This window comes from Schistosoma haematobium, chromosome 5 (genome assembly GCF_000699445.3).
Source record: "Schistosoma haematobium chromosome 5, whole genome shotgun sequence".
Lineage (NCBI taxonomy): Eukaryota > Metazoa > Platyhelminthes > Trematoda > Strigeidida > Schistosomatidae > Schistosoma > Schistosoma haematobium.
Genome location: NC_067200.1, coordinates 607,743 through 623,473, shown reverse-complemented (window position 1 = coordinate 623,473; position 15,731 = coordinate 607,743). Strand labels below are relative to the sequence as shown.

The 15,731-nt window shown below is 37.9% G+C and overlaps 1 protein-coding gene across 1 annotated transcript in view; it reads right to left on the bottom strand.

Annotated features, from left to right (window-relative positions):
- MS3_00008908 (uncharacterized protein) overlaps positions 1-15,731 on the bottom strand; it is a 262,942-nt gene that overhangs the window by 18,946 nt on the left and 228,265 nt on the right. The window contains exons 3-4 of the mRNA XM_051217254.1: positions 13,517-14,024; positions 7,104-7,179 (exon numbers count right to left, since the gene is read on the bottom strand). Of these exons, the coding sequence (XP_051064618.1) occupies positions 13,590-14,024 (435 nt within the window). The 3' untranslated portion in view covers positions 7,104-7,179; positions 13,517-13,589. The remainder of the gene's footprint in view (positions 1-7,103; positions 7,180-13,516; positions 14,025-15,731) is intronic.

Below are 15,731 nucleotides of genomic sequence, written 5' to 3'. Positions count from 1 at the left end.
AGAGGAATAGCACTGGTCCCAAAACTGTTCCCTGGGGCACTCCACTAAGCACAGTTCCCCAGCTAAATATCTTCGAGTTCACCCGTACTCCTTGTTGGCGACAACTAGGAAGTCTTTTATCGACATCAATAGATTGCCTCCAATTCCGACATTTCTTAGCTTATATAACGACAGCTTGTGCGGAACTTTGTCAAAAGCTTGGCTGGAATCAATGTAGGCTACGTCTACAGGTAGCTTTTGGTCCTTAAGAGCGCACCAGCTTTCACGAGCGACTAGTAAGTTAGTGAGACAAGAATAACTTATTCTGAAGCCGTGCTACTTCTCCGAAAGGATCCGGTTTTCATCGAGGTACTAAAAAGCTCCTTCCGAATAATAGTTTCTCAAATTTTAACAACCACACCAGTTAGGCTAACAGGGAGGTAATTCTCAGGTTTGCGTTTCGTACCTGTTTTGAAGACAGGACTAACTATGGTGTTCTTCCAGTCCTTCGGTAAACGATCCTGCATTACGGATAGATTAAAACATATACTTGAATGGTTTGCAACGAAGTTAGATAATTCCTTCAGTAGACTAGGATTAAATTCATCGGGCTCCGTAGATTACCTATGTCAAGCTTATTGAGCAGACCAGAGACATCGAGTTCTTTAATGATCACGCTATATAGTGTATGTGTGGGGGATTTGTATGCGCTGACGTGAACGGTGCTTCTATGGTAAAGTAGTTCGAGAACACTTGAGCCTCACCAAAGTCGTCCTGCACTAATGATGCAGCAATACTGTCCCCTCATAGTGTACGAATATTTCCTCTTCTTTTTGTCCTGTGACTGCAGTTATGTCTGGCTTTGAAGAATCAATCTGTACACCTAGTTCCGGTCGCTTACTGAGTAAGCTTTGAGCATTAGTGTAACAGATCCGAAGCCTATTTAAGCGGCATTGTTGCGATTCTTAACTCGCAGAGCTTTGCAGAAGAAGATATACAGTGATAGACGAATTAACATTGTTGGGTAAGAGAAGGAGTCAAAACTTCCATTGCCGAACTTAAAAAATAAAATAGTGGCCAAAGAAATGACCAGACGGAACATAGAATGCACTACAATGCCCCTCACGCAAGTCATCCTGGAGAAATGTGGAAAATAATAATAAGAAGTGTACACAGAATTTTGAATTCACTATCTGGTGAGCAGACTACTTCCTGTGGGATGCTCACCACTTGTTTGACTGCAATAGAAATAATACTTGATGATAGACCTCTATCACAATTACTTTTACGGGAAGCCTTTTTCGTTTCATACAAAAGGACGCGATAAACAACATAGACATCTCATAAGTTGAGGTTTGCAACTAATGTTTGCATATTATTCAACCAAGAACTGGTGTTCTAGAAAAAGTAGTTGTTATGTGAACTTCGATTTTGCGCGTATCTCATTCTGGTGACTTGGACATTTCGGTAGACTCAACTTAAGGTAACTTCACTTCAACAGACACTGAAAACCTGGAAGCCATAGACTGTTATTTCATCTAAGTATGCGACTAGTATACAATGCACAATCATTATCCTCCCAATGATCACCAGTTTTAATGAACGACAACTGAGTAATACCGCTAATTGACTGAATTCAGGAATATAAACCACTAGATGCCAAATCTTTAGTTTAAGATCGACTCATTTTGAAATCTCAGTTATTCACTTGTTAATGGTTTCATATCACGTAAACAGATTCATTAGTCAGCGTATTTCATCGATAAAAATCAAAATATACACCGGTTAATGACTTGTAGTACAATTTTCTCACTGTCAGGACACCAACAATTGCGCTTTGATCAATAAATATAAACATCTCTGTCCTACAAGATGTCAGTTGTGTTTACAGTAACGTAGCAGCAAATTTTCATACTGCGAAGTTGACTGATATGAGTTTGAATTACACGAGGAGTATTGGTTTCTTCAAGATTGAGAGTATAACATACCGACTTGTACCAACTACTATGAAACCGGACTACACGATTTTCTGCCGACAGTCTACAAACACCGAACATTGTCTAGCTCAATTAAATTATCTCCTTAATAAAATCATCCAAAACGATGAATCTGAAATTGGCGAGACAGTGCAAACCTGACTTGCTATTTAAATATTCAACTGCGAATGCTTCTTTGCAAAAGAGCGCATTTCAAATCTGTTGGAAAGTGAGACCAAACTTCAGCACAAAATGACACGTCAAAATGTATTCAACCTCACGTAAAATTTGATCGCTCACATTGAACCATGATATGCAACCATAGTCAATATTCAGTGAAAACATACATTTGGTCAATAGTAAAATGTGTTTGTTTAGAATATCAGATGAGGATGAGTTTATCCGCCACAGTGATTGATATAAAATGGAACACAGAACGTGATGTGGATTTTATCACCAGGATGATTCACCACAGTCTCATAGACCGATGTACACAGGAAGTAATAACTAGTCGAGTCTCAAAGAATCAGGATCATCAATGCGCGATCCATAGATTGATAAACTGAGGAAGTGAGAGCTAGATGATTTTGTGAGGAAACAACCACTAAACTCATCTGAAATTAGACGGTCAATGGCTACAGTGTTTATTCATAGATGGAGCACAGCCTTCTATGAATTGACAGTCGAGAGATTTGTTTTCACTTCATTTTGTTTATAGAAAGTAGTAATCTTTTGAAAAATGATAATTTCACTCATCTTTTTTCTGAACGTGTGGCTAATTATCAAGTTATTATTAGAAATCGTTGTTTTTTTGCTCTAAATAAGATTCATATTACGCCCACTATACATAATAGATGATATAGAATAATACCAACTTATTTGATTAATGAGATGGCGTGAGGTGACTGACGACAACACAGTTATAATCATTGATATTTCTGTCAATAACTGAGGTCAACAGAAATATGTTTTTGTTAATTAAATAGTCAGATAATTAACACTGAGATTAAAGAAGTGATAATATATTTTACTTTAAATATTTTCACACAATGTAACAGAAATGATAGAATTCGGTGTAATGTTATAGTTGATCAAGGGAATCGGACAGAATTCCCAATTTTTCAAATCTTATTGCTGAATGCACAGCATTCAAAAGCCATTGCATCAGTAGACCAACGAGAGAAAGTTGATCAAACGAGATACATTCTAAAGTTGGAACATTTCATTTGCGATTGCGTGCAACCGTTTTCGTAGTTCTGTTTTGCAGTATATTTTTGCATAATGTCGATTGTTGTGAGATAATTGTCCTCATATTGAATATAGATCAGATAGAGGCGAAAGTAATGAGTGACATTTACAAATTGTCGAGTGAATTGTGTTGATAAAATCAAGGTGAAATAAACTGTTGAATTGGTTATCTTTGGATGGTGAGCGGGACTGTCATCTGTCAACTACGTTTGCCTGTGTTCTTGAGTCGAACTCCATTAGGATCAGTTACAGTTATTACAATTTCCAATGGAGAGATCGGTCTTTAGGTCAGGAGTATATAACTCCACTAATGTGTACATAATTATTTTCCTAATTCAACTGAATCAGTTCATATTGTGGAATGTGTACAAAATTCAGTTTGATTGACAGCCATAAATGGAAATGTGTAAAACGCTGGTTTACAAATAAGGTTTTACACGATAGAAAGAAGCCAACGTTTTGTAGTGTGCTAAATGATTATATGAAAACGTCTATCATCTGAAGATAATCTGTTCAATGATTCTACTAAAGGATCTTCGAATGTAACTCATTGATAGATATAGCGACCACTGCACAGTGTGTAGTTCTTTGGTTATCAATATTTGGTACTTCACTCATTCGAAATACATTAAATGTTGGGTAACTAGAAACTGAAGGTGAGATGAAAGACTCTACGTGTGTTGGTAAATTTGGCATGGGGTTAGCGACTCTATCTCGTAGAAAACTAACCCACTAAGAAAGCGTTAACCAAAAACATTATTTAAAACTTTTATACTCTGCTCTGGGAGTCAGAACGTTCTCTTTTAGAGGAACTATGGCGCCTCATGATGAAAGGTGAGTTCCTCTGGAATTCATGAGGCCGCTGCCCCTTTTGACAACCAGAGCAACCATTTATTTAGGTACATGGGATACTCGTACAATGTGGAAGACAGTGAGAGTCCCCCAAATTGCTGCAGAAATGAGGAGATACAACCTATAAGTGCTTGGGATCACTGAAACACATTGAACGCAAGTTGGACAACAATGACTAGCTTCAGGGGAGCTTCTGTTATACTCTGGCCATGATGAAGAAAATGACCCACACGCGCAAGATGTTGCAATGATGCTGTCCAAACAAGCACAAAATGCATTTATTGGATGGGAATCCCATGAACCAAGGATCATCAAAACCTCCATCAAAACAAAGAAACAGAGCACTACAATGAACGTCATTCAATGCTATGACGCTACCAACAATTACGGTCAGTCGTTGAGAAATGCCTACAAAAGACTTGACCATTCGGAAGAGTATCTCAAATGCCTAGTTTAAACTGAACAACACCGGGTATGAAGACATCATGGGACGATATGAACTAATAGAAATATGAATGAAAATGGTGAGAGATTTGCAAACCTATGTGCCTTCAATAAACTGGTCATAAGTGGAATTATATTCTCACACAAGCGCATCCACAAAATCACATGAACTTCACCGGATCACACAACACTAAACCAAATCGACCATCTCTGCATCAACAAAGCGTTCAGGAGGACGATGGAGGACGTGCGAACCAAGAGAGGAGCTGAAATAGCATCACATCATCACTTGCTGATCGCCAAGATGAAATTGAAACGCAAGAAGTACTGGAAAACGGGGCGGACGATATCACAAAAGTTCAATACGGCCATTCTTCAGGATACCGACAAACTCAACAAATTCAAAATAGTCCTAAGCAATTAGTTCCAGGCCTATCATGATCTCCTCAAAGGAGAAGGACCTACTATGGAGAGCAACTGGAAGGGGATCAAAGAGGCAATCACTTCAACATGTCATGAGGTCCTGGGCCACAAGAAGCAGCATTACAAAGAATGGATCACTGTTGATACACTGGATAAGATTCAAGAAAGGAGGAACAAGAAGGCAGCAATCAATACCAGTCGAACAAGAGCAGAAAAAACCAAGGCACAAGCTGAATATACAGAAGTAAACAAACAAGTGAAGAGGTGCATCAGAACCGACAAAAGTAAATATGTGGAAGATTTAGCAACGACGGCGGAAAATGCTGTATGAAAAGAAGGAAACATGAAACAACTGTATGACACGACAAAGAAACTCTCTGGAAATCGCCGCAAACCAGAACGACCAGTGAAAAGCAAGGAAGGCAAGGTAATCACCAACATTGATGAACAACGAAACAGGTGGGTAGAACACTTCAAAGAACTCTTGAATCGACCAGCTCCACTGAGCACACCCAACATCGAAGCAGCACCAACGGACCTACCAATCAATGTTGGCCCACCAACAATTGAAGAAATCAGCATGGCCATCAAACAAATCAAGAGTGGCAAAGCAGCAGGACCGGACAACATTCCAGCACAGGCACTGAAAGCAGACGTAGCGGTAACTGCAAGCATGCTCCACATTCTCTTCAATAAGATTTAGGATGAGGAACAGGTACCAAAAGACTGGAAAGAAGGACTTCTGATCAAAATACCGAAGAAAGGCGATCTCAGCAACTGTGATAACTACAGATGCATCAATCTTCTCTCAATACCGGGAAAAGTCTTCAACGGGGTATTGCTAAACAGAATAAAGGACTCCGTAGACGCCCAACTTCGTGACCAACAGGCAGGATTCCGTAAGGATAGATCATGTACAAACCAAATCGCAATTCTATGGATCATAGTGGAACAATTAATTGAATGGAACTCATCGCTCTACATCAACTTCATTGACTACGGAAAAGCATTAGATAGCGTGGACAGAACAACATTATGGAAGATTCTTTGACACTACGGCGTGCCTCAGAAAATAGTCAATATCATACGGAATTCCTATGATGGATTAAACTGCAAAATCGTGCATGGAGGACAGTTGACAAAGTCGTTCGAAGTGAAGACCGGTGTTCGGCAAGGTCGCTTACTCTCACCCTTTCTTTCTCCTGGTGATCGACTGGATCATGAAGACGTCAACATCTCAAGGGAAAACGGGATACAGTGGACATCTAGGATGCAGCTGGACGATCTAGACTTCGCAGATGATCTGGCCCTCCTATCGCAATCGCAACAACAAATGCAGGAGAATACGACCAGTGTGGCCGCAGCCTCAGCAGCAATAGGCCTCAATATGCACAAAGGGAAAAGCAAGATTCTTCGATACAACACAGAATGCACCAATCCAGTCACAATTGACGGAGAAGATTTGGAAGATGTAAAAACCTTGACATATTTGGGCAGCATCGTTGATGAACACGCTGGATCTGAAGCAGATGTGAAGGCGTGGATCGGCAAAGCAAGATCAGCATATTTACAAGTGAGGAACATCTGGAACTCAAAGCAGCTGTCAACCAACACCAAGATCAGGAGAGAAAATGAACAAGAACTGGATGGAATTAGAAAAGAGGTTCAAGGGCAGAGTGGGTTGAAGAATGCTGGTCGACGGCCTATGCTACATTAGAAGTAACGTTTGCCTGGATAAAAAGTATATTTCTTGCACTCGGTATTTAATGGAATCTTCTCAGCGAATTCTGCAAAAGCAATGCATTATACATCATATCTTGGTTGGATGATTACCCACCTAGAAGGTCCTAACATATTATCGTCATATATAAACCACCGAATTCAACTGTTCATTCGACACCTCTCACTTTTTCGATTCTGTTTAAGCGATAAGTGTATGACATTTCTATGTAGAAGAACTAGAAAGAGGCTAGATAATCAGTATACATTATTCAAGTATTAAATATATCAATAATAAATGGAGTCAGTAAATAATTCATGTTAAAGAATTATACTAGACATCCACTGATGTGTATATATACACTGACAAATCAACCATGATACAGAGTTACATTCTACATCAATACACAAATATATATATATATATATATATATATATACAATAAAAAAACTACAACTTACTTATGCCTTAGACGATAGACAACAAGAAGAGTGGCCAAAAGGAATATTCATATTCCAAGTATAGAGCCTAAGTCAACTAAAAATAAAGAAAAAAGAGCTTTTATAAATATACATTTCAAAGAAATAGAAATATTTCCTGTTCAAATATTCAGTGGACAAATGACAAACAAACAAACATGCACTATGAACATTCAGACTGTAAACCGCAAGTTTGGAACATGCTCTCTTCATTGACCAAGTAAAATCGGATTGTAGTATCAACTAGCTATGAAGTGAAGTACAAAAATATGTACTTGACAAAAACAAAATAGATTGGATGCATAAAGATATTTTTGTAAAACGTATAATTCAATGAAGTATAAATAACTCATCGGTAAATCTCTACAGATACACATGATTGATGTGTAAAAACTGACCATACATCGCCCCCAAATGCCCTGGTACAGCCGAGAGTGGGGAGAGTCCATTCTCCCTCTCGAAATACTCTCACACGGCCACGCGTATACAGTATCTGCCAGGGAAGTCCTACTCATTGCCTTCTCGTGGCGGGGGTGTTGTTTAGGAAAACGATAGGACAAAAAGCGAATATCCGGCGTTTAACCGGATCCCGAACCAATGGTGCACATGGGCTCCAGTATCCTGAGGGAACAAATGGCGTATGAACCAATTTTCGGTCACCACCTACCATGGAATTGCATCTCCTTACGATGCTACACTGCCTTGTGGGTTAGACCTTTAGGTCAAAGGTTCCGGGTGTAGACCCTAAGAAAACCAGCTGCTTCGGTCTGGGTACCCGTACAGTATCACAGCCCACACTCAGATAAAATGAAATTAAATGAATTACTGGAATTACTATTCCCCCCTCGATTAAAACTCAGGCAATTCACATTCATTTTTATTCGTTTTTTTTATACTACGTCGATTACCTACAATCCTTTATTCTCACTTTCTGTATCCTAATTTTTCGACATTATTATAGTTTGATTAAAGAAGTTGTAGATAGCAGAAAAACTCAATACATGCATTTCGTTCTATTCAGGGATAGCTAGTTAGCTACGTGTACCGGTATCACAATATTGATTTTTATATTGAGACTTCAACCCAGAAATATTTTTCGTTTCATATATCCAATGCGTTATGTACACAGCTACATAACTTCATTGGAACCACGTTATTCACTAAACGTGTTATTGAAGTTACAAGTAAATCAGTTCATCTGACTCCTTCAAGTAAGCAGAAGAAACAAGATATGTTTAAAATAATCAGATGTTTCGATTGAGATCATGAATCGATCAATATCAAACCGCCATTGAAAATCTGGAAGCACTGGACGGCTGTTTTGTCCTAGCGTGTGACTTCTCACCAGTCAGCATCCACGACCCTGCACGTAGGATTCGAACCCAGCACTGTCGGTCTGGATTAAGTCAGAATGTTTTGTGTAAAGTTCGGGTGAAATTACTGACTGTCTGCTCCAATCAAACAACGTCATGAACGCTGCTCAAGCAAGTAATCCAATAATTGCAATACAAATGATTCAACTACATTAAACCACTGTTTCACTACAGTGTTACATAGCCATTCAATTATTAATACCTAAGTAGAAGTCAGATACTAATATTTCTAACTTAATTCAACACTTATGAAATGTTTCGCAAATAAGAATTATTACCAAAATACATATGTCGGTGATCAATATTTGCTATGGTTTGGTTCAAACTACTAATAACAAGCTCAGTAGTGATTTAATTTTTGATGAGTCCTAGTCAGAAGATGTGACTAATGCTGTTGGAGGACAATAGTGCCAAATTGTAAATTGATTGGTGTTTGATACATGTACCAATAGACCCCAAAATCAATGATCCTAACGGTTGTACATTCGCCATGATAACTGCTGGGCTGGGATTACATCTCTGGGTTTAGGGTTGTGAGTATGCACTCCTGAGAAATCTTAGACTAGTACGAAACAGTTGTCTTTCAATGCATGATTTTCAATTCTAGCCCAAATATGATTAATCTGAGACGAAAATTGCCGATAAAGTTAGTAATGTTATCAAATTTAGTAACACTATGAATTAAGCCAACCAAACTACAAAAACAACACAAACAAGTCGATATTGACAAGATAATCTCCACAGTAAGTTCATATAGTGACAGAGGATGATCAGTTCTAGTACTGAATATTAACAACAGGAGTTTACAAACCCTTACTGATAACTTTATTTCTGTTCAATAATTTAGCAGCTTAATTGGTAATGGATTGAATATTGATAAGGAAAGTACTGGCTTTGAGTCTAATGTTTTAGTCTTCTCATTGATGTATAGGATTTGAATTGATCAGTCTTTTAGTAGTATATGACCATCTCCAATATTACCTTAAGCTACAAGCATTATAAGCAAAAATGAATAGTAGTTAACAGTGGAATCCAGAACGTGCGTTACGTTTTATTTAGAACTCATCACATGGGTATACTTGTATTCTATGAACTAAACGTCAGCCCATTGCACAAATGAGCGGCTATCCTAACTCAGTAGCTAAATGGATGACCCGATGATGCTCCAAGCAGACGGTAGTAAGCTCGAGTACCAGAGTGAACACCAACTCTGGAATGCAGATATATCCAGCTGACGAAGCCCAGACAGAATGAAACGCGTGTATTGGATCTCACTGCTAGCCATAGTAGAACGAAATAGCTATCAGGTCATACCGCTTGGTTTTCTATGGTTTTCCAAATAATAGTCAGTCTGCAACGTAAGCAATATTGTTATTGACTGGAAAAAAATGCTCATCAATTTTAGTGTGCAAATCTGATAGTAATAAGTCAGTCAGTCAGCTACAACGTAGGACCAGGCACATATATGCATCGGTCCAAGTTGCCATACCTCATTAACACAACAAGATGGACACCGGATTCATAAAAGTAGTTAATTCAGAGGCGGTAATATCTAAAAGAAAGATTGCAATAAGGATATAATACAGGAAGAAAGAATTAGTTCGTAGAAAGAAAGATATGAAGTGATTTTAATCTCTTAGTTTAGGGGAAGACAAGGAGTATATACAGCGACGCCATTGTGATCGATTCTGAGCCATGTCACCAAGAGTCTCCAACCATTGGTTACGAAAGTCACGCAGACCCCAATCAAGTAGTCTGCATCTACCAACATGGCTCAGACTAGAAGTTAGTGACTTCAAGCACTGATGCCACGTTTTGGTTTGGCCGCCTCTAATTTTCTTCCAACCATCCCGAACACCGGGTAGCATTGCACGTCGTGGTAATCGGTGTTCAGGCATACGTAACACGTGGCCCAACCATCTCAGTCGATGAACATTCACAACCTCGTCGACTTATTTACCATCACTTCCTAATACCTTGCGTCTAACCTCAGTATTACTTACCCGGTGATCCCAACAGACGCCAGCAATATTTCTGAGCCATCCGTTGTCAAATACTAGTAGCTTACGAGTGTCTTCTACTCTAAATGGCCATGTTTCGCTGCCGTAAAGTAAAACTGAACGGACTGCCGCGCAGTATACTCTTCCTTTTATAGATAGACGGATATTTCGCCTTCGCCAAAGGTGACGTAAGTTGGCAAACGCCAAACGAGCTTTTCGAATCCGTGCTGAGATTTCGTCCGATAGCAACCCATTAGGTCTGATCAGACTTCCAAATAAGTGAATTCGTCAACGCGTTCGACTACTTCACGCCCAACGCATTAACTCTGATGAGCTACAAAGGTCAGATAGCCACTTACATGTACAATGGTTAAAAATTTTATTTAAAAGGGTTTGTATCTTCCCATTGTTATAAAACGAGTATCCTGAATTCCGCTTATAAATACCACCAAACTCAAAGAAAATAATTATGGGTAAATAAAAATATGAAGTGCCGAGCTAACACACTAACAATTGCTCAGAAAAATAGCAGTTTGATCTGCTTTAAACATTTGTCTCTTGGGGTCAGCGGTCATCCTTCCAGGTCGGCAAAATCACTACCTATCCAATATTCTTTTCAGATACCTCAAAAAAACTATCTTTCCTCAATGTAGGTAACTGGGAAATATCAACTGTTCACATAACTCTAGCAGCATTCAAAAACACCTTGTCTGTATTAAAAGAACTTCATCTCTTTTTAATATTTTTCCTCTATCTCTACTATCAAATTCTGCCTAATAGCTTCCTCTTACATAGTTCTAGTCATGTGCAACGTAGAATCTGATACATAGGTATGTCAGCTCAAGTTGTCATGACTTATTAGCAAAGAAAGATAAAATTATCAAGGCAAATTCCAGATTACTAACAGTAGTAATAACATTTGTGGTAGTAGGAAAGATTAGGTACATGCAAAGAAATAAGGTATAAAGAGATTTTGTGACACAGGTTAGGTCCAAAAGCAAGAAAAGGAGTGAATGTATATGGACCATTGTGAGTGGTCCTGATTTGTCATCAAAAGTTGCGAATCATCGTTTAGGATAATCACGCCGATTCCAACGCGGTAAACTCAATCTACTTAAATGACTCAGTCCACTTGTTACTGACTTAATGGACTAGTGCCACATCTTGGTTTAGCCACCCTTAGCTTACTCTAATCTGCTCTTGAACTAGACAATATTCTCCGTCAACATAGGTGGTGATCGGGTATATGTAACAAACATCCCAATCACCTTAGTTGATAAAGATTCATTACATACATACTACTACTAATTCTGAGAATACAAATAAATTCTATAATATATTGAAATTTCGATTCATTCATACATCATTTTATGATAATAGAAAGAGACTATAGACAATCAATTTCATTTCTCTCAATTGATGTATTCAGTTAGAAAGGTAAGTTAAGGTGAGTGAAGTGAAGCGAGGTGAAGTAGCATGCAATAATCACTGTCGTAACAAATAACTAACTGGATGAATAAATAAATAAATAAATAAACCAGTGAATTAACCAATCAACAATAAATCAACGATTTCGTTGAGTATTTTTGAAGTTTCAATGTGATGTGTTTTTATTCTTCAAACAACTTCAAGTTGGTTTTCATTTCATATTCATAAAGGGACTGTGTTATATTTGAGTTGATCTAGAATAGTTTCAATATTCAGTCATTGTAATGCATTCAACATTTACGGTTATTTTCTTGTTGTTGTCTAACAGTAAATCAACGAGCACTACATATAGATGTTTAATTAATTATCCCTAAAGATTTCGTCATTTCAATTCATCATCAATCGGTGACGAAATTCGAAATTATTCAATGGTTAGATGGTGTCATTTTCACTGATGAGACTTGAAGATCATGGATACATTTGTTTCAATGTATCTTGATTTTTGATAATCATTAAACTAATGTCAACGCAAAAATTTCAGAAATTCTCATTGTGGAAATTAATGCAAGATATCAAGACGAACAGAGTTGTTTTAAACTCGATCTTTATTAAACTTTACTCTGATATACGATACTTCGTAAAACATTTATGACATATTCATAAAACACAATGACATAAACAGTTATATATTGTAGTTGATATCATGAAGTTCCTGTAACAAAACAATCCTTGAAAACCAATAGGCACTAAACAACTGTTTCGTCTTAATATAAGACTTCTGAATAGTGTAAATCCACAAGCCTAACATAGATCAAATTCAAAAACAAAACACCTAACAGCCTCTCTATAAGCTTTCGATCACTGAGTCAAGAACGATCGTTTTGAAATGACGCTGGAATTTCTTCTTTACACGAATGAGACGAGCATCTATACACGATACCGTGCCAGTGTCCATTCTACAGCACTTCAAAACAATTTTGCTCACGAACATGTGACTGATCACACTAGAACGTGCGAATGTTTCAACGACAATAACAAACAATAAGAAATAATAATGTGATAGAAAACATGTGACACATCTCATACTTGTCAGACCATCTACTAGTTTGACTAGGTAAACAATCAATCAGTAATTTTATCAGCTACACATCAGGTTTACGTTTTTAACTTGAGTCAGCTCGCAGTAAGCCTCAGTAATGAGTAATTTCGAGAAGTAATGCCTAGAGTTCTAGTAACAGGTTATGATCAATGTAGTTCAGTTATATCGGGTCTGAGGCAACTACACATCAATATCACTAGATAATGATTTCGTAATGCTGTAAGTTGACTGACTGACTGACTGACTGTCTTCACAAGCATCAACCATTAGGTCCCAACTGGTTAGTATAAGGATTGATGTCTCGCCATCAAGTCTGAAATTCTTTGAATGGTTCATCAGTGTAAAATACTGAACAGTTCAATGCTACAATGAATGAAATAGCCATTTATTGTTTCCTCATTTTCAATTATTATCTGTCTACAATCAGTCCATCATGTGTATAACATAAACATTTAAACAATCACTGTAATAAACAAAAAACAAACTAATGCTTACCAATATATTCTAACACTATGCCTTTTCCATGAATAATATATGGATCTAATAAATTTCAATTTGATGTAAACTGTCAACCGTATACATTACTGATTGGATCATAAATTTGCCCAACTAAATATGATTCATCTGGTGCATATAATTTATTATAATCGATTGAATTCAATGAAAAGGATCCAGAGGAGATCGAAGAAGCAGATAATGATGAATTGATCATTTCTACTTCTGGTAATTTTGTTTTTGTCTTTGTGGCGATTGTTTTCAATGTGGAATTATTGATTAAACAAAAACGAATTATTGGTATATTGTTAATTATACCGTCATAAACATTAGATATACGATCATCCACTAGTAAATAATCATGACTACATACAATTCCAGGATTTGATGAACATGCTGATCCAGTAGCTAATATTAAATTATTATTATTTGACAATACAGATCTAAACGATGACAATGATAAAAATAGATGAGGATGATGACGAAGCGAAAGCTGATGAAATTTCATCTACAATAATGTAAAGGAACAAAAGTACAAACAGCATAAAATGTGATGAATTGTATGGTGTTATGAGGTTTATATCAATCCATTTAAATCACACTTGATTAATTCAGCCATTAAAAAACGGATAAACGCGTGATGTACGCAGCTTATTTTGACAGATATAAGTAGTATGCAACACCAAAATGAAACAGTGTGCCTGTTACCATACTTAAACAATGTACAGCTTGACTCACTCTATTCAAGCAGTACCTCTGCAAGAAAGCGATAGGGAGTGAACCTTTTTCGCTTAATGAACTGGACAATGCCGAGGATTTATTAGAAAACGCAAAAAAGCGAAAATTCGAGGAAGTTGAATAAAATGACACAAGACTTCATACAATATGACTGCTAGGAATTACGTGATCAGTGAGTTACGATCGATCGTAATTGACAACCTGGTTCGTGCAGGAGGATATTTTGACACAACTGATCGGAGACCTATCATCCACGCGGACGACGCTCGGTTTTTTATTCGCAACAACGGGGATAGATTATTTTGACACGATTATGGTTAAACTGAGGCGCAAATTTCGAAAGCATTACGTTCGCATATTAAAAAGCTTTAACATTGGAGCAATCCATCTACAAGTTCCTTGCGCACTATTAACAGACGTCTTTCCGACGGCCTGTGTTAGTCCCGGCAATGGTGGTCTCCAAGTTGATTCAACTTTATCGTGGAAGAGTCGACAGACTGAGCCTCAACCACGTGCTGAGGTAATTAATTCCACGGCAGTGTGCAGTAGTCTTTAAATCTTGGCTAGGGATGACTACTAAGTCTGGACGACAAGTAGCTCAGTGATATTCGTCGTGTATGTATTTGTACCTTGATGACCGATATGCATCACAACACACATGGAAGTATTTATCCGCAACTGCCAGGTTTAAGATCATTCAGGTAATTTCTTCAGATCATTTAGGAGTTCCAAACTATCACACTTACAACATATCGTTCTGCATATCTTGACATCGTCAACATATAGCAAGATCGATGATGATGGGAGACAAGGAAGGTCATTTACATACAAGAGGAATAGCACTGGTCCCAAAACTGTTCCCTGGGGCACTCCACTAAGCACAGTTCCCCAGCTAAATATCTTCGAGTTCACCCGTACTCCTTGTTGGCGACAACTAGGAAGTCTTTTATCGACATCAATAGATTGCCTCCAATTCCGACATTTCTTAGCTTATATAACGACAGCTTGTGCGGAACTTTGTCAAAAGCTTGGCTGGAATCAATGTAGGCTACGTCTACAGGTAGCTTTTGGTCCTTAAGAGCGCACCAGCTTTCACGAGCGACTAGTAAGTTAGTGAGACAAGAATAACTTATTCTGAAGCCGTGCTACTTCTCCGAAAGGATCCGGTTTTCATCGAGGTACTAAAAAGCTCCTTCCGAATAATAGTTTCTCAAATTTTAACAACCACACCAGTTAGGCTAACAGGGAGGTAATTCTCAGGTTTGCGTTTCGTACCTGTTTTGAAGACAGGACTAACTATGGTGTTCTTCCAGTCCTTCGGTAAACGATCCTGCATTACGGATAGATTAAAACATATACTTGAATGGTTTGCAACGAAGTTAGATAATTCCTTCAGTAGACTAGGATTAAATTCATCGGGCTCCGTAGATTACCTATGTCAAGCTTATTGAGCAGACCAGAGACATCGAGTTCTTTA